This window comes from Lipotes vexillifer, unplaced genomic scaffold, assembly GCF_000442215.2.
Source record: "Lipotes vexillifer unplaced genomic scaffold, Lipotes_vexillifer_v1.1 scaffold241, whole genome shotgun sequence".
In the NCBI taxonomy this organism is placed as follows: Eukaryota; Metazoa; Chordata; class Mammalia; order Artiodactyla; family Lipotidae; genus Lipotes; species Lipotes vexillifer.
The window spans coordinates 5,920,187-5,939,762 of NW_006784922.1; the positions used below are offsets into that span (position 1 = coordinate 5,920,187).

The following is a 19,576-nucleotide window of genomic DNA, read 5'->3' on the forward strand; positions in this document are numbered from 1 at the left end:
GGTTTAATTTCCCTTTGTTTTCAAAGTTTTATTTTTTTTTTTTTTTTTTTTTTGCGGTACACGGGTCTCTCACCACTGTGGCCTCTCCCGCTGAGGAGCACAGGCTCCGGACACACAGGCTCAGCAGCCATGACTCACGGGCCTAGCCACTCCGCGGCATGTGGGATCCTCCCAGACCGGGGCACGAACCCGTGTCCCCCACGTCGGTAGGTGGACTCTCAACCACTGCGCCACCAGGGAAGCCCTACAATATATCTTTGATGCTTATCTATTTTATACATAGTAGATCATATTTCCTAATCTCATGCCCCTATCTAGTCCCTCTCCCCTTCCTGGAAGAATCAAGCTCCCTGACTTCACACCATACTACAAAGCTACAGTAATCAAAACAGTATGGTACTGGCACAAAAACAGAAATATAGATCAAAGGAACAGGGGAGAAAGCCCAGAAATAAACCCACACACCTGTGGTCAATCAACCTACAACAAAAGAAGCAAGAATACACAATGAAGAAAAGACAGTGTCTTCAATAAATGGTGCTGGGAAAACCAGACAGCTACATGTAAAAGAATAAAATTAGAACATTCTTTAATACCATACACAAAAACAAAATCCAAATGGATTAGAGACCTAAATGTAAGACCAGATGGTATAACAATCCTAGAGGAAGACATAGGCAGAAGACTCTTTGACATAAATCACAGTAATATCTTTTTTAATCCATCTCCTAGAGTAATGGAACTAAAACCAAAAATAAACAAATGGGACCTAATTAAACTTAAAAAGCTTTTGTACAGCAAAGGAAACCATAAACAAAACAAAAAAGACAACCCACAGAATGGGAGAAAATATTTGCAAACAATACGACTGACATGGGATTAATCTCCAAAATATATAAACAGCTCACACAGCTCAATGTTAAAAAAACAACAAACAATCCAATCAAAAAATGGGCAGAAGATCTAAACAGACATTTCTCCAAAGAATACATACAGAGAGCCAAAATGCACATGAAAAGACTCAACATCGCTAATTATTAGAGAAATGCAAATCAAAACTACAATGAGGTATCACCTCACATGGGTCAGAATGGCCATCATGAAAAAGTCTACATAAAAATGCTGGAGCGGGTGTGGAGAAAAAGGAACCCTCCTCCACTGTTGGTGGGAATGTAAATTGGTACAGCCACTATGGAGAGCAGCACAGAGGTTCCTTAAAAAACTAAAAATGGAGCTACCATATGATCCTGCAATCCCGCTCCTGGGCATATATCCAGAGAAAACTATAATTCAAAAGGATACATGCACCCCAATGTTCACTGCAGCACTATTTGCAATAGCAAAGACATGGAAGCAACCTAAATGTCCATCGACAGAGGAATGGATAACAATGTGGTATATATATATATATATATATATACACACACACAATAGAATATTACTCAGCCATAGAAAAGGATGAAATAAGGCCATTTGCAGCAACATGGATGGACCTAGAGATTATCATACTAAATGAAGACAGACAGAAAAAGACAAATATCATATGATATCGCTTACATGTGGAATCTTTAAGAAAAAGGAAAAAGATACAAATGAACTTATATACAAAACAGAAATAGATTTTTTGTAATAAGCTACAATGGAAAAAATCTGAAAAAGAATATGTATACACACACACACACACACTTACACATAAACACATACACAAATGTATATGTATAACTGAATCACTTTGCTGTACAACTGAAACTAACACAACACTGTAAATCAACTATACTTGAACTTAAAAAATCTTTTAAAAAAGGGACTTCCCTGGTGGTCCAGTGGCTAAGACTCTGCACTTCCACTGCAGGGGGCATGGGTTTGATCCCTGGTCAGAGAACTAAGATTGAGCTAAGATCCTGCATGCTGCATGTCACAGAAAACAAAAAACAAAAAACAAAAAACTCTAGCTCCATCCACATTGCTGCAAATGTCATTCCTTTTTACGGCTGATTAATATTTCATCATGCACACATACACATATGTATAAAACATGTCTTCTCTATCCATCTGCTGATAGACGCTCGCATTGCTTCCTACTGATCATTTTTATTTCTTCTTTGAATTCTCTGTTCACTGCACATTTTTTATTGGATTCTTTTAATTATTGATTGTAAGCATTCTTTAGAAATACTAGTATATCAAATGTTTTCTCACAGCCTGTCATGAATTTTTACTTTATATTTTGTCATATAGAAATTTCATTCCTTTACTGCTGTGCTTTTAATATTTGAATAAGACATCTTTTCTACTCCGAAGTCGTAAAAATATTTTTCTACATTTTCTAATAATTGTAATTTTTGTTTTTCATATTACTTAATCTATCTGCAATTTATTTTAGTATATCCTGTGAAGTAAGGCTCTCTTTGTTTTTACTATTTCCCATATAAAAACACTGTGCCAACACTTATGAAATATTTGTTTTCCTTATTCCACTGATTTGTAGAGGTATTTCTGTGTCATATTCCATTCGTAGAGGAATTTTTGTGTGTCATATTCCATGGTTATGTTTCTGGACAGTCTTTTCTGTTACCCTCTTCTACTGATCTATTCCATAGTTTTATGTCTTCCTGTTTAGATCATACTGCACTTTTTTTTTGCGATACGCCGGCCTCTCACTGTTGTGGCCTCTCCCATTGCGGAGCACAGGTTCCAGACGCGCAGGCTCAGCAGCCATGGCTCACGGGCCCAGCCGCTCCGCGGCATGTGGGATCTTCCCGGACCAAGGCACGAACCCATGTCCCCTGCATCGGCAGGTGGACCCTCAACCACTGCGCCGCCAAGGAAGCCCATACTACACATTTTCTGTTAAGTTTATTTCTAGATATATGTGATAGATGGATTACATTAATGACCACTCACTACTCCCTATTACCACTCTCTGAATGTGATGTACCAGCTCCTCCCAACAAAATGCAAAGTATAATTTCCCTAATCCTGATTCTGGGCTCAGCCATCTGTTTTGGTTTGGCCACTAAAATGTAAACACAGCTGATGAAATCAAGGGTTTAAAAAAGCCCTGCCTAATTTCCACTAGATCTCAGGTTCCCCTAACTGTCCTATGAGGACATGCCTGGGATGCCTGGGCTAGCCTGACAGAGGATGAGATCTACAACAGAGCCACTCCTGTCATCCCAGCAGAGAATTTCCAACATTTTAATTTATTTTATCTATTTCTGTTATTAAAGTTTTATTACCCTTATAAATTGAGTCAAGTACTTTCCTCCCTTTCTAATCTCTAGAATAGATTTTATAAATTAAGGATTATCCCATTCCATGAAGGTTTGGTCCAACTTTTCCCTAAAATTAGGTCTAACAGTTTTTCTGACCACTAATTTGATTTAGTATTTTCAGTTTTCTATTTCTCCTTAAGTTGATTTTGGAAATTTTTCATTTCATGTAAGTTTTAAACTTTAGTGGCTTTATAGCATTCATTTTCTTTTGAGTGAAAAGTCAGTTTTAAATAAAATTATGGTAATAGGGATGTGAGAGATGTTGCTTTTTGGAGGGAATGAGGGATAGGAATTTTCTTAATGCTGAAATAAAAACTTGACAACCCTATTACAAGTCACCAAAATGGAACAATTGATCTACAAAGCATTCCTTTACCTGCACATTTAACACTTCAAATATATATTTTAGGGCATTTATACAATGAATTACTTAATAGTATCTGTATGCTTCTTATATTACTGCTAATAGGTCTTATTTAGGCTGACTCAATTCTCTATTCTAAACACTACTTAGTATACTGTACCTTTGTACAACTCATTAAATTTGACTTACCCACTAATAATAACATCGATATTTTTTACACTAATTTTTCTTCTTTCTTTTCTCTCATTTATTTACACACAAAATATTTAGTGTTACTGAATCCTATAAATTTAGGAGTTAAATTCTTATCAGTTCTTCAACTAACAAATAATTTGCCTCAAGTGATAATTCTACTGAGGATACCTTAAAATAACTCTCCTAGGTGGCAGGCCCTAAGGAATACCTGGTAGCAGCAGGGCGCCCATGGTAGATGTGGGAGACACTGAAGAATAGGGCAAAAAAAGGAAGAAGGTTTCAATAATTATGAAAAAGGTGTAATGAACTTAAAAAAAAAAATCAGTATATTTAATTTCAAATGACATGTACTTCATTTCTCTTGAGTAAACACCAAGGAATGGAATTACCAAGTTCATTGTATGTCTACTGATGTGTTGAATAACACTGATTTACTTTCAAATATCAAACTTGAATGCCCAGAATGAGTCCCACTTGGTTGTGGTGAATAATTCTTATCATATACTTAAAAAAAAAAAAAAAAATCCACATCTAGAGGGAAGGTGGGAGGAGGACATTCTACACTGTCCTCATTAGAGCCTGACTTCACTTTCATACTCAGCTTTACATATCATTTCATTGGTTTTTATTAAAGTCTATAATGTATCTTGAAATAGTCTACGTAAATGACATTATTCCAAGAACTGTAATATTTTTAGTACATGATAAAGTCTATCTAAGGAGAAAAAGAACAAAGACTACAGTATGTTCTACTGACCTAAAATTTTATATGGAGAAAGCTAATTTTAAGAGTTCTAGGACTTCCCTGGTGGCACAGTGGTTAAGAATCTGCCTGCCAGTGCAGGGGACACGGGTTCGAGCCCTGGTCTGGGAAGATCCCACATGCCACGGAGCAACTAAGCCTGTGCACCACAACTACTGAGCCTGAGCTCTAGAGCCTGAGAGCCACAATTACTGAGCCCGTGTGCCACAACTACTGAAGCCTGCGTGCCTGGAGCCCGTGTTCTGCAACAAGCCACCACAGGTGAGAAGCCTGGGCACCGCAACAAAGAGTAGCCCCCGCTCACCACAACCAGAGAAAAGCCCATGTGTGGCAACGGAGACCCAACACAGCCAAAAATAAATAAATAAATAAATTTATTTATTTATTAAAAAAAAAAAAGTTCTATGTTAGACTTCTGCAATTTAAATTTTTAATGGACAGTAATGCTTATAACATCTTCCACAAATACATATACTTCATATTTTTCAAATTTTAAAGTACTTTATTTCATAGCATGTGGTTTATAAAAATTAACCAATCAGTATCTATGAAATACTAACTCTAATTTCAGATACATGGTAGTAATTTTTTCCTAAGCAAGTAATTTTGAAGTACTCACTGGTTTCCTGCTTTTACAAATTGCTAGCAATGTATTCACTGTGATTTCAATTCTTACCATATATATGTTCAGGTTCCAAATCTGTATCTCCGGTTCCCTCCTCTCTCCTTAACTCCAAATAAGAATTTTCAAATGCCCTTTAGGTACTCGTTAGGTACCTCAAATAAAACATGTCTCGAACTGAAATTATTTATTCTCTATATTATTCAGCAAATATGTACCCATGCTATGAACTGTAGATACTGAGACATAGTTCCTTTTCTTGAAAGCTAAAATGTAGCAAGAAAAACAAATATTTTCATTCTATTGGCTTCCTTCCTTCCTCAGCAGTGTTCGTTATCAGTATCTTTTGTACCTTTCTCTCCTTCCTCCAGATCTCTTAATGTTGGGTTGCCACCAGGGCTCATTCTTTAGTCCTCTTTCATATTCATGGCCTTGTTGACTGTATCTAATCTCAGGCTCTATATACCATCTACATGCTGGCAATTCTCAAATATGTATAGCTAGCACATTTCCCTTTCGACTGAACTCCAAACCCCTATGAACATCTAGATATCTTATCTTAAAGGTAACATGTCCAAAAAGGAGCCCGTGATTTTTTTCCACTAAAATTTATGAGCCCCAGAGATGTCCCCATCTCAGCTGGCAGCACTCTATCCTTCCACATGCACAGACCAATACCACTGAGATCATTCTTGACTCTTATCTCACATCCCACATCCAAACCATCATGAAATCTTGTTGACTCAACCTTCAAATGTATCTAGAGTCTGTCTACATCTCACTACTTCCACTAGAGGTGACTGAAATAGCACCTAAACTGGTTACTTTTCACCCTTGTACCATACTGTTTCTACACATAACCAGAGTAAACCTTTAAAATGCAAGTCATTTCATGCTCTGAATGACCTGACTCAAACTCTTCCAAATGATTCCATTTCACTGAGAGTAAATGTCAAAGTATGTACAAATGCCTACCAGGATCTACATTATCTGCTGCTCCAAATCCCTACCTTTCTGACCTCTATTCCTATCACTCTCCCATCTTGCTCACTATATTTTAGCTACCATAGCCTTCTGTTTCTCATACATGCTATGGATACTCACACCTTATAAACTTTACACTGGCTGTTTCTTCTTTCTGGTACATTCTTACCTTAGAAATCTACATGGCTAACTTCCTCACTTCCTCAAGTCCTTGCTCAAGCCACCTTCTCAATGAGGTCTACCCTCAATGCTTGTAGGCTTGTCTCCAAAGAGAACTCTCTTTATCCTTGTACATAAAGTATGCAGAACCTGAATTTTATCATGAGTTACTTCTTAATTCTCTAACAATTTCAGCTACCTGTTCCTCTTTCATTCTCCCTTAACTTCAATAGTGTTCCTTCTTTGTCATATACTCTTTTTATAAGAATTTGACTCTTGCTAAAACTCAATAAAATGAAGATACTATAAAACATGGCTATCCTTCTCATATTAATCTATTCTGGTTACAGAAGAATTCTCCCTTTACTGCTGAGAAAGAGAAAATACCTCCTGAAATCTAGGAACTTGTCTTGTACTATCAGCTAGTCCTTGTCTTACTATGAACAAGCTGCATTCAAAGGGAGGCCTTGGCATTTTCCTGTTGAACTAAGCAATTTCACTGAATACCAATATTAGACAAGGCCATTCTTTAACCATGACAGATCAAGACAAAAGCAAATTTGTAATCATGTCTTGACAAAGATAAAGTATGAACCTTGTCCAAGCCACCCCTTATCCTAATGAGTGACAGCTGCTTTTTTACTGATTATAGTTTTAGCCTTGCTCTATCTAATCTGCCCTCCCTATAGATGAGATTTATTAATATTCTCAATCACAGAATTACTCCTACTTCTTGATAGCATTCCATCCATAGCAAACCCTCATATTCTTAAACCTTCTTCCAATCACCAAGTACAAGCCCAAATCCTATAATAAGTCTTTTAGCACCCCCTGAGACTCCCCTTCCATCCCCATGGCTCAATCACATGTAATCCTGGTGATCTCTGTTTGGAGGGCATCAACACTCCTCCAATGCCCTAAATGTACAATATAAGTTAATAGTGGCTCCTTACTTAGTGGTTTCTGTATTTTAAAGGCTAAGGTAATTAAATAGCACAGAATGTAATAATGAGTTCCAGTCAAAACAGGCTAAAGGAGAAACTGCAAACTCAGATGATTATATTGGCTAGGGGATAACAGGTGTATGTATGGTTTGGATCAGTTATAACACAGTCAATGTTAAGGCCTATGGCAAGGCACAGTGACTGCACACCCCACTTATAGTCTTCATTAACAACACACCTAGCAGTGACCAGTGATCACCAGCCTACATTTTTTAAGTTCCATGTCAGTTTAACACACGGTTTTTCTTCTTTCATTATCTTAAATAAGCTGATTTATTAAAACAGCTGAACTTAAACATTAACTATTAAGCAAATTAGCAATTTTAGAAATTTTAAAACACAGAGAAAAATAGTGACTTCCCCAGCAATCTATAATTTCCCTTGTAATCAATGTAACTTCTTTGAACTTAAAGTGAAGAGGCTTTTCCAACATTTTGTCCCCAATCATCAGATTTTCTCAGGTTCAAGGAACTGCTTTCTGTACTGACCCACAAACTTTCAACCCATTTTTTCTGGACTTTTGGACTCGATTTTTAAAAAAAGGCCTAATTAACCTCTCTAGCATTCCCATATCAGACAGAAAGATCTGAGCTACTCTTTCTGGTTTCTTTGCCTTACAATTTCTAGCTTTTAATCAGTGTGCTTATATAGAGAGAATTAACAACTAGATAGTCTTCATTTCTTTTCTCTCTCCTCTCCTTCAGTTTTCTCTATCAACCCCTTTGGCAAATTGTTTTAATCATCATCCCCTACTGGTCTTCTCAAGAAGACAGTCCATTTGAACACCATGGATGATAATTTCTCTAACACCAGCTGCTATCTGCAATGGCTTGGAATAGCAGTTTGGTGAGTTTTTCATTTCTTTAAAAAGCTAACAACAAATCAAAACTTTAGACATGAAAGGAAAGAGCAAATTAAGACTCATAAATTAACACTCTAGTTTTATCATAGAATATAAATGATAAAAAAAGAATTCCATACAAAATGAAGACAAATATTAATACCTCAAATTTATATACATCCTATACATAGACTAGTCCCCAATTTGGTCGCCAGTCTCATGAGGCAAGACAGGAAGTGGTAATATTGATAATAATATGTATAGTCTAACCGAGAATGAGATTAATTCCCCAATATATCCACAGGGCAAATAAACAGAGAAGCATCGATTAGAGTACAATTCTTCTTTTTCCTAAATAAATGTTTTAATCACTAAACCATGTTACTTGCCAGTTGAAAAACACTGGAAGAAATATGTGAAAGATCAGAAACTAAGAAAATGTGAAAGTAAAAATCCTAAAACAAGTGCTTTTAAATAAATACAGCTTGCTGAAACACTAATAAAGTATGCTACAATGTTTCCTGCCTCCTTCCAAGCAGGGCATGTAGATAATAAATATGAAAACAGCATCTGGTATATTAAGATATACTAGAATATTATTAGATTGAACTGATAAAAACACCTAAAAGGTAAAATAGTAGAGCTTGGATACAAGATTAAAGCATCTTATGCAAGATTTAACATGATGAGATGTTGTAATAGAGAAAAAATTTAGGGGTAGTTCAATTTTCTCATTCAGAATATAAGATGAAACTCCCATCCATCTCTAACACAGTGGTCATCTTAATACTAAATGTAATTTTAATACTTCCAAAATCTGATAAACACTACTTTCTGTTAGTGTGCTATCCTTTCTTTTAAGCAAGTTGTTACTTAATCAAATACGCAACTAGCAAAACTCAAATTTCTCATAACCAACCACATCAACTATAATATGCATGCTATTTTCTTGTTTTCAGTAACGTAGCTGGAGTTCCCTGGTTGCCTAGAGGTTAGAATTCTAGGCTTTCACTGCCGTGGCTCAGGTTAAATCTCTGGTCAGGGAACTGAGACCCCACAAGCCACAAGGCACAGCCAATACATAAATAAATAACATAGACTTGCATAAACATACACTTTAGGGTTACATATTACAAGTTAATTAAAATAATCTCAACTCTCTAAAAGTAAAGTGGGTTAATTACATCAGTTGTAATGATGACTATCAGATTAAGAATTAGGAATACAAGAATTTTTATCAGTCAAGGTAATGGTTCTGACATTATCATAGTTTCTTGTCTCTCCTCACTAGCTTTTTTCACCATCAATGAAATGCGGTTGCATTTAGACATCAGTTTAAGACCAAAAAGAGAAAAAAAGAAACAAGGAGACAAGTAAAAGGCAAGGGACTGATTCTGCCGTTTAAAAAACAGATGAGATCACATAGAGAAGAAAAGAACAGATAAATCAACTTAATTTTTAATGAAAATAAATTGTAAGGTTTTGTTGGCAACAATTACTAAAGCCATTCTCTTTCAGGGCAGAATATTTAAGTGCTTATCCTAAATCTTTTGGTCACATAGAAATTATCTCCAACTCCTCAAAAACACAAGCTGACACAATTGTACAAAGCAGGCTTTCAATATAAGCAAGAAGGAACTGCTGAAACTAGAATGAAAAAAAAGAGAAACACTACAGTTCAATAGGTTGTCTTAACTCAAACACATTATTCTTCAAGAAGTTGCATGAAAGTCTAAGATATTAATTTAATGATGCTGCAGGGATATAATTGCACCATTCTCAATTTAGAGTAATAAGTCTGGAGTGAGTGCATTTTCAGGAGGATATATGTAAGCGTGCTCATTATTGAGCCAAGTAATAGTTTCCTATCATGAAGACTAGTTACATGGGCTACTAGCCGTTCCCAGGTGCATAGAGTTTTATCAATAACACCCAGATTATTTCAGGTCTCTTTCCTTACACCTTAACATCTCTCATTTTAAAAGACCAAAAAGTAGAAAAGATACCCCTTTGGAGTGGAAGGTTACACTTGATGACTTCTAATGTCACAACAGTTCCGAAGTTCTATAACGCTACTTAACTGTCAGCATATGCAGAGCACAATGTAATGGATCAAGTTCATTTACTTTGGAATTTATCAAGCAATACTTGCCAATCTATTAAACACAAGGAATGGAACAAATTTCAAACTGCCCTTAAAGAGAAGTTTCAAGCTGAGGAAATTTATTTAACCTAAAATAAAATCATGAGAAGAAAACTCGCACAAATTAAAAACCAACTGACCCGAACTTCACAAAAATGACAGTATCACAAAAACATGGGCAAACTGTTCTTGGTTTTGAAAGATCAAAGAGACACAACTGAATGCTATATGTGATCTTTAACTTGAAGGTGGGAGTAGGGTGAGCAAATAGCTAAAAAGGGCATTATTAGGCAACAGGGAAAATGTGATGTCAAATTTCTTGAGCGTGATAATGATATTGTGGTTATGTATAAAGGATTTCCTTGCTCTTGGGAAATGCTTATTCCAATATTATTCCAATATATTGGAATATATGCTCATTCTAAAATTTTCAAGTGTCTACTTCTCTCTCCCTCCAAGGTAAGCACTTAACATTTTGGAATATATCTTCCATACTTTCTTCAACGTTTATCAAACTAAACAAACAAAACCAAGACTGTGTGCCCAGGAGAACAGTGACCATGTCATTTTACTTTTCATGATTAATTGTAATCCAACTCCTAATAAAGTATTTGGCACAGAGTGGTCTCTCAATAAATATTTGTTTATGTTCAATTCGTTTATGTTGCACAACTTTTTTTTTTAACCTTTACCACTACACTGTGAATATTTTATGTCAGTACTGATGGAGCTACATTACACTCCACTCTTATGGATGCATCAAATTATGTAATCAACAACAGACATTACAGTTAGTTGTTACTAGTTTCTCACCATCACAAACAGGGCTGTAAATATATATTAAAAAAACAGATATAAGGATATATAAATATGTACATGCATTTACCCACAGCATTTTAATTAAACAGTCATTTCAAATTGTTTATACTTACTCTCTGCCTTTAAGTTCTCATAGATCATTTATATATATATGAAAGCTAATTATGGTAGTACATTACAATCTGACTTTTTAATTCTATCTTTTTATTTGCTAAAACACAATAGAAATTTTAATAACATGTTCCCAAGTACAAAAAGTTAGGGGGAAAAAAGTCTTACCATTCTTGCTGACATCCAGTTCCCTGAGATTAATGAGATTTGCAATAGATGCTGGTAATGTTGTTAAATCATTATCTGGCAAACTCAGTTTGTGTAGAGACTGACAGTTAAAAAGTTGCTGTTGAAACAAGGTAGAGAAGGATTTTGATTATTACTTAAGTTTCCTTAAATATTTCATTTATTAACCTTTACACAAACAAATATTATTAATGTCATTAAAACTGAATGAGTTATACCTACACAAATACCAGGTAAGATCTCTTATTATTTTATGCTATTATGGATCTGAACACAATTGGACTATTCAGAATGATTTATATCCTCACACTTCTGCCCTGGGTGAAATGCACTTAGTGAAAATAAGTATATGGTGTATTTTCTGCTAAGGTCATAAAAAATAAGTGGCTGTTAAATATGGTAAACTTTGGATCCTGTATTCCAAAGCATCCTTATTCCAAAATGAAAGTTTATATAAATTAAATTCAAATATGTACAACTGATTTTAAATGACTTAAAATATAGAATTCTGATTTGGGAGCACAAAATAAATAAGGGAGCAAATATACTGTTATGCTAAAATCACAATAATGAAATGTGATCAAAATATATTTAACCAAAAGCAGTAAGTAAATGGGCTACTTCTAAGCCCCATACCAAAAAACTGTACAGAGCATAGAGGATTTTTAGGGCACTGAAAATACTCTGTTTGACAGCATAATGATGAATACGTGTCGTTATATATTTGTCCAAACCCACAGAATGCACAACACCAAGAGCAAATCATAATGTAAACTATGAACTTTGGGTGATTATGATTTTTCAACATAGGTTCATCGGTTTTAACTACTCTGGTGGTTTAACCACTCTGTACCACTCTGGTGGGGGATGCTGATAAGAGTGGAGGTCATCCATGTGTGGGGACAGGGTATGTATTTGGGAAATCTCTGTACCTTCCTCTTAATTTTGCTGTGAATCTAAAATTATTCCAAAAAAGAAGACTCTTTAGAAAAAAACAAAACTATGCACAGGATGGCACTGAATAAGTCCTATTTAAGAAGAGCATTCTTCCAAAAATGGAAAATTGCTAGGCATGATAAGTGATTCAGTTATTTTCACTATCATAGCAAGCCTCTCTTTTCAACACAGTCCCCAGACTGAGACCTTGCTGGTGGTGATTAGAAAAAGGGACTAATTTTAGTCTTCCATTTTCTCTAGGAGAACTAGCTAAGGAAGATAAATTACTTTGCTGAAAAACAATATACAAGGGAACAGTCAATTACAAAGCACCCTATTACAACTTAGGGGAGAAATTCATGAACATGCAACCCACAACCTTTAATATTTTATCCACATCTATATACAGATTTCTTTATAAGACAATCTTGGATAGCACTGCTTTCAAAATGATTTTACTACTGGCCACCCAAAGAAAACCTTTTTCAAAACACTGCTGCCGGGCTTCCCTGGTGGCGCAGTGGTTGAGAGTCCGCCTGCTGATGCAGGGGACACGGGTTCGTGCCCCGGTCCGGGAAGATCCCACATGCCGCGGAGCAGCTGGGCCCGTGAGCCATGGCCGCTGAGCCTGCGCGTCCGGAGCCTGTGCTCCGCAACGGGAGAGGCCACAACAGTGAGAGGCCCGCATACCGCAACAAACAAACAAACAAAAAAACACTGCTGCCATCCAGTATGTATGTATACACACACACAAATCTAAAACAAATACTTTAAGTTACAATAGATACATGCAACCCTCTTTATTTTCTACTCTATTAGAGTTAAGGTTGCCAGATAAAATACAAGATGCCTGATTAAACTTGGATTTCGGATAAACAATAATTTTTTAGTGAAAGTATGTCCTATATACTGCATGAGATACACTTATACTAAAAAATTATTCACTGTTTATCTGAAAAGCGTAATTTAATTGGGTATCCTGTTATTTTTTATTTTCTAAATCTGCCAGTCCAAATAATAGTTCATTATTTGGAAATGCCCCATATATTAAATTGATTTTTATGAGCCACTAATGAGTCTTCACCCACAGCTTGAAAACCACTGCTGTGTGGGTGGTAAAGCTCTCTGACAAAACTATGGTAGCTTTCCGCGCAACAGTAAGAAACTGAGTAGAGGATGAAGACGGGTTAGAATTTAAGGGAAAAAAAAGTAGCCGCCACTAAAAAATTTTAGCAAAGAAGTTGTTAATGTGAGATGATGTTTCATGGCAACAAACCTATTTTCTCCTGCTAGTTGCTCCTACATTTCAGAAACGTTAAGTCCTCCAAAACTTTTCCAAATAAACCGAAATGGGGAAAACAGAATACTACCTCTACAAAGCTGTTAAAAAGCGAAATTCTGATGTGATAACTGAAAGGACAATTTACCCTCAATAACTATAATGTAGATCAATGTCTTAGGAAAACTAGAAAAACATTAATTTCAATTCTTTGTCTAGTTAAATCTACTGGCTGCAGAAATTGTGCAGTCTTATTGTCTACCTTAGTGGCTAAAGTACTGGAATTAAATACAAAATTTTAAATTATTTGCACAAGTATTTAAGCAATTAACTTGAAGAGATAAAGGTTAAAAATTCTATCTAAAAAAATTTGAGTCATGTTGCACACCCTAAGGTGAAATTAAATCAAAAAAAGGGGAAACAATGCACATATATATATATGTAGCATTATGGCAACATTGGGAATATCATATTTCTAGGCATAAAAATAAGCAAAGGCAATTCTTGGAAGACTGGATTAACATACCTTTGGAAGCTCTTCAATCTGATTAGCATCTAAGTAGAGCTCCTCCAGAGTTTTTTCAAAAGTAAAAATCTCTTTGGGAACCTGTTCCAAACTGCAATGAGAATAATCAAGAGTAGTGACGGTCTCCTCTTCTCCTCGTAGACAACGACATGGTACCAACCGCACAAACAAACTTCGTTTTGTAGTCATTTTTAGACACTGCAATATACAAACAAAACTAAATTTAGTAAAAACATGTATTATAACAATTTTTCAAAACAAATTATTCCAATTCAATTCTCACAGTTTACATATCACAGATAAATATCTCCTCCCCAACACACTAAATAGAATGCATTTAACATTGCTTTATTATCAAATTTTATATATAGTGAAGTTCAAATTAAACTCAAGCACTTCTGTACTTCACAAAATGATCCATTAAGTAACCAATTATATACTTCTATAAGCATATAGACCCACCTCCCAGAGTAATGAAAGTAAAAACAAAGATAAACAAATAGGACCTAATGAAACTTAAAAGCTTTAGCAGAACAAAGGAAACCATATCGAAAAGACAATCCTCAGAATGGGAGAAAATATTTGCAAAGGAAGCAACGGACAAAGGATTAATCTCCAAAATATACAAACAGCTCATGGAGCTCAATATCAAAAAAACAAACTAATCAAAAAATGGGCAGAAGACTTAAATAAACATCTCTCCAAGGAGGACATACAGATGGCCTATGGGTACGTGAAGGATGCTCAACACCACTAATTATTAGAGAAATGCAAATCAAATCTACAATGAGGTGGGACTTCCCTGGTGGCGCAGTGGTTAAGAATATGCCTGCCAATGCAGGGGACACGGGTTCGAGCCCTGCTGTGGGAAGATCCCACATGCCGTGGAGTCACTAAGCCCGTGCACCATAACTACTGAGCCTGCGCTCTACAGCCTGCGAGCCACAACTACTGAAGCCCACATGCCACAACTACTGAAGCCCACAGGCCTAGAGTCTGTACTCTGCAACAAGAGAAGCCACCACAATGAGAAGCCTGGGCACCACAACGAAGAGTAGCCCCCGCTTGCCACAACTAGAAAAAGCCTGTGTGCAGCAACAAAGACCCAATGCAGCCAAAAATTAATTAATTAAAAAAAAAAAAAACTACAATGAGGTATCACCTCACACTGGTCAGAATGGTCAGCATCAGAAAATCTACAAACAACAAATGCTGGAGAGGGTGTGGAGAAAAGGGAACCCAACTGTGGAGAACACTATAGAGGTTCCTTAAAAAACTAAAAATAGAACTACCATATGACCCAGCAATGCCACTACTAGGCATATACCCTGAGAAAACCATAATTCAAAAGGACACATGTACCCCAATGTTCACTGCAGCACTATTTACAATAGCCAGGACATGGAAACAACCTAAATGTCCAATGACAGATGAACAGATAAAGAAGATGTGGTACATGTATACAATGGAATATTACTCAGCCATAAAATGGAATGAAATTAGGTCATTTGTAGAGATGTGGATGGACCTAGAGTCTGTCTTACAGAGTGCAGTAAGCCAGAAAGAGAAAAACAAATATCGTACATTAACACATATATGTGGAATCTAGAAAATGGTACAGATGAACCTATTAGCAGGGCAGGAATGAGACAAAGACGTAGAGAATGGACATGTGGACATGGGGGTGGGAAACGGAGGGTGGGATGAATTGGGAGATTAGGATTGACATATATACACTACCATGCGTAAAACAGACAGCTAGTGGGAACACGCTATAAAGCACAGAAAGCTCAGCTCAGTGTTCTGTGATGTCCTTAGATGGGTGGGATGGGGGGGTGGTGGGAGGGAGGTCCAAGAGGGAGGGGATATATGTATACATATAGCTAATACACTTCGTTGTACAGCAGAAAATAACACAACACTGTAAAGCAATTATAAGCTAATTTAAAAAAAAATTTTTTTAAAAAGAAACATGCTTTATTAGTCTGCTCATCCTCAACAAGAAAAACCCTAATACAACAAAGATATTTCTTTAATTTCTGACTAAGAGCTGTTTCTCAATTAAGAACTTGACTCTATGTAGTTCTGAGTAGAAAGTGGGAGTGCAAAGATATTTTCAGGTCTTTTAACCAGCCATTAACTTTCCTGTAACTCTCCCACATCAAAATTCCAATCTATGCCAAGTATATTTTGTTTCAATTCATATTGTTCTTTTAATTTTTCTAAAGTTTATAGGTCTTATATGTGTATTAAGTTTACACAATAGAGAAGAAATTTGCTCCAGTAAAGTGCAGACTTCATTATTTCGATCTAATTGGGGGGAAAGGCTCAATTCTGAATTAGTGAAAATTCTCAAGGCTAATTTTATTAAGAACACAACGTTCATACAGAGATTAATTCCAACTAGGAGGCTAACATTATACTACCAAAGAAAAGCCTACATCAATAAATGATTGCTAATTAATGTTATCAATTCTTTGTAAAAGAATAATAAATTCTTGCCCTAAGCAGAAGACTCTATTAGAGTATTAGATTACTTCTACCCAGAGCCAAGGCTAGGTTGAAGCCAGTGCAGCAAATGTCTCAGGCACACACACACAAAAACTGAGTAATCAAATTAAATATTTTAATGCAATATCTTTTTAAAAAATCCAAATCACTGAAAAATAATCCATTAATGACCAAAATGGTAAATTTAAAAATAAAGACAGAATCAGTATGACTAATTTTTTTTCTTTTGCCTCAGGCTCCAATATGGCTCTGCAAGGCACTGCTTCTAACTCTTCTAATTATACCATATTCTTAAAGAGTTTGACAATAGGATAAGTATTTCCCTTGCAATTAAAAAAAAAAATCTGACTATTCTTACTTACCATGTGTGCCAGGCACTGTGCTAAATTCTTTATATAAACTGTATGTTTCAGGACATCTCAAGTGAAAACTTCCTCAAAAAAACAGAAGAAAACTGCCCCCCCAAAAACAAAAGAAAACAAAACTTCCTGTGGACAGAGACAGTGGAAAGAGCAACTTAGACCTTAGAATAAATTCAGTGGGCCTGAACCAATACAAAAATGGATCCCAATTTAGACTAAAAACTTCTGATTGATAAGAAAGGACGGGGGCCTTAATCATTGAGGTCAGAAGAAGAAAGTACCATATGAAAGGGAATGAATAACAAGACCCAAAGAGATCCTCCCTTTCACAATACTACAAAGAAGTAATAAACCAAAGGGAGAAAGACTGGCCTGATCGGAACAGGAAGTGATCAACATGGGACCGCTAATTAGAATTTTAGTGTTGTGATATAAGAGCCACTTAGAAATCAGACTTAAAACGGCAGACACAAAAACATTCTAATCAAATGGAGGAAGAGAAGCCAACCAAAAAAAAAAAAAAGGCATAATAACTCATTTTCTAACAAAAGAAATTAAAACTACTTACCACTGGGTTGAATTTATCTCCCTGATGTTTCTTAATTGAGCCAACATTCTATGGAAACCATAAAAAGAAACAAAATTAACAATAAAAATAGATCTTTATGACTTTAAGGAATATCTCTTCTAATTTCTTATTTACCTCAAAATGTAAATTAAAATTCTCAATAATTCAGCCCCATAAACTGACACACACAAATTTGCTAACTTCTAAATACATGGCTACCTTCTCCACCAGTCACTGAATTTACTGTTCATAATACATTTGTAAACTATTGAGAGCCTTCATCTATATCAAATAATAAATACCTCTCTATCTACCATTAAAACCCCATTTATTTGCGCTTACTGAAAAATAATAAAGTTTTCCCAAGCAAATAAACTCTAATCACCAATTATATTTAAATTTAGTAATTTTTGATGGTTCTATGCAGCAGACACTGTTAATTGCTTATCAGTCTTTTCCCCCTTTCCAGAATTTTCCTTATTCAGGGTGGTAATAGACCCAGCTAAAAACCCACTTTTGAGCCTTCCAAGAAGGGTGAACAGGTAATGGATGACACAGTTAAGATCAATGACATATACTTAGAAGTCTCCTTTGGGGGTGGGATAGGGGTTGGTCCTGGAAAAACATTTGCTTTCCTTATCCAGGGACAGATGTGAACATGTCTACTACTATCCTATGACCATGAGTCAGCAAGCATGAGGATTAAAAACCTACCAAAAAGGCTGACAGAGTAGAAAGACAAAACAAGCTGGGGGTCTCTAATAGCACAGTTGAGTAGCTGAACTACAGAAATATCTGGATTTCTTGGTTTATAAGAAAACTAAACCCCTATTTGCTTAAACCATTGCTAGGTTTTCTGTACCTGTAACCAACACATTCCAAAATAAGACAGCCCAAAACCCAAAATAACAGCATTAATGTATATACATCATAAATAATCTTTTTTTAAAGATAGTAATAAGTGTGTTTCAGAATTTACAGGGTCACTTTAAATATATTGGGCTATATGTCTCTATGTTAAATTGTTTAGGACTGCTGAGTTGTTTAACCTTCTCCACAAATTCCACCCATAGTACATGCCACAAAAAATACCTTTGCATATACCAAGCAAAGATGGCCACTTAATCTGTTGCTCAAGGTACTCCCACATACATAGTAGTCTGGTAAAATGGCATTGCCAATGAACTGAGATGGAATAAGGCTACAGAAGGAGCAGGTTACAGAGAAGAGAGAAGGAAGTTTGTGTTTAGAGACTTTAGCTTGAAATACCTGAAAGCTGTCCTACTGCGATCCTACATAGGCAGTTGGATATGGGTATTCAGAGATGTGGAGAGAAATCCAAACTGAGGATATAAATTTATAAGTTATCTGTTTAGAGTTGACATTTAAAGTAATGAAATTAGATGAAAAAATCAAGGGCATGAATGTGGACAGAAGAGTACAGGTTCAAAAAAGAAAGAAGAAGGGAAGGAAGGAAGGGAGGGAAGAAAACAGAGTCAATGACTGAGCCCTGAGATATTATAAAAATAGGTCATAAAGAAGAAATAGAATATTGAAGAGAAGCAGTCAGTGAGTCAAGAGAAACTACCCCCCAACCACCCACCCAAAGTGTGATATCCTAAAAGCTAAATGGAAAAAAATGTTTCAAGGAGGAAGTTATCAACTATGTTAGTAAGAACTTTAATTGTCACTGTGTAATAATGTAAAGGTCACTGATTATCTTACTGGGCAGTGGTAGAGACAAAACACTGCTTGGAGGGGATTCAAGAAATAGGAAGAGGATAATTTGACATAGCAAATACAGGCAACTCAGGTAGTTTCGCTAACAAAGACATTGGAAAAATAGAGCAGTAGAGAGAGCAGAATGTGAATCAAGAGTCACAGCAGTGGATTTGTAGGCAGATGCGAATAATCTAGCAAGGGAAAGA

General features: G+C 35.9%; 1 protein-coding gene across 5 annotated transcripts in view; it reads right to left on the reverse strand.

Annotated features, from left to right (window-relative positions):
* The window catches only part of ERBIN (erbb2 interacting protein), a 106,611-nt gene that overhangs the window by 56,593 nt on the left and 30,442 nt on the right, over positions 1 to 19,576 (reverse strand). For 2 of the 5 annotated variants that reach the window (XM_007457099.1, XM_007457096.1), the window contains exons 1-2: positions 14,208 to 14,396; positions 11,449 to 11,566 (exon numbers count right to left, since the gene is read on the reverse strand). In XM_007457099.1, the coding sequence (XP_007457161.1) occupies positions 11,449 to 11,566; positions 14,208 to 14,396 (307 nt within the window). Of the gene's footprint in view, positions 1 to 11,448; positions 11,567 to 14,207; positions 14,406 to 17,648; positions 17,708 to 19,576 lie in introns of those variants that run through there. The other 3 variants (XM_007457097.1, XM_007457098.1, XM_007457095.1) reach the window with 3 other exon arrangements.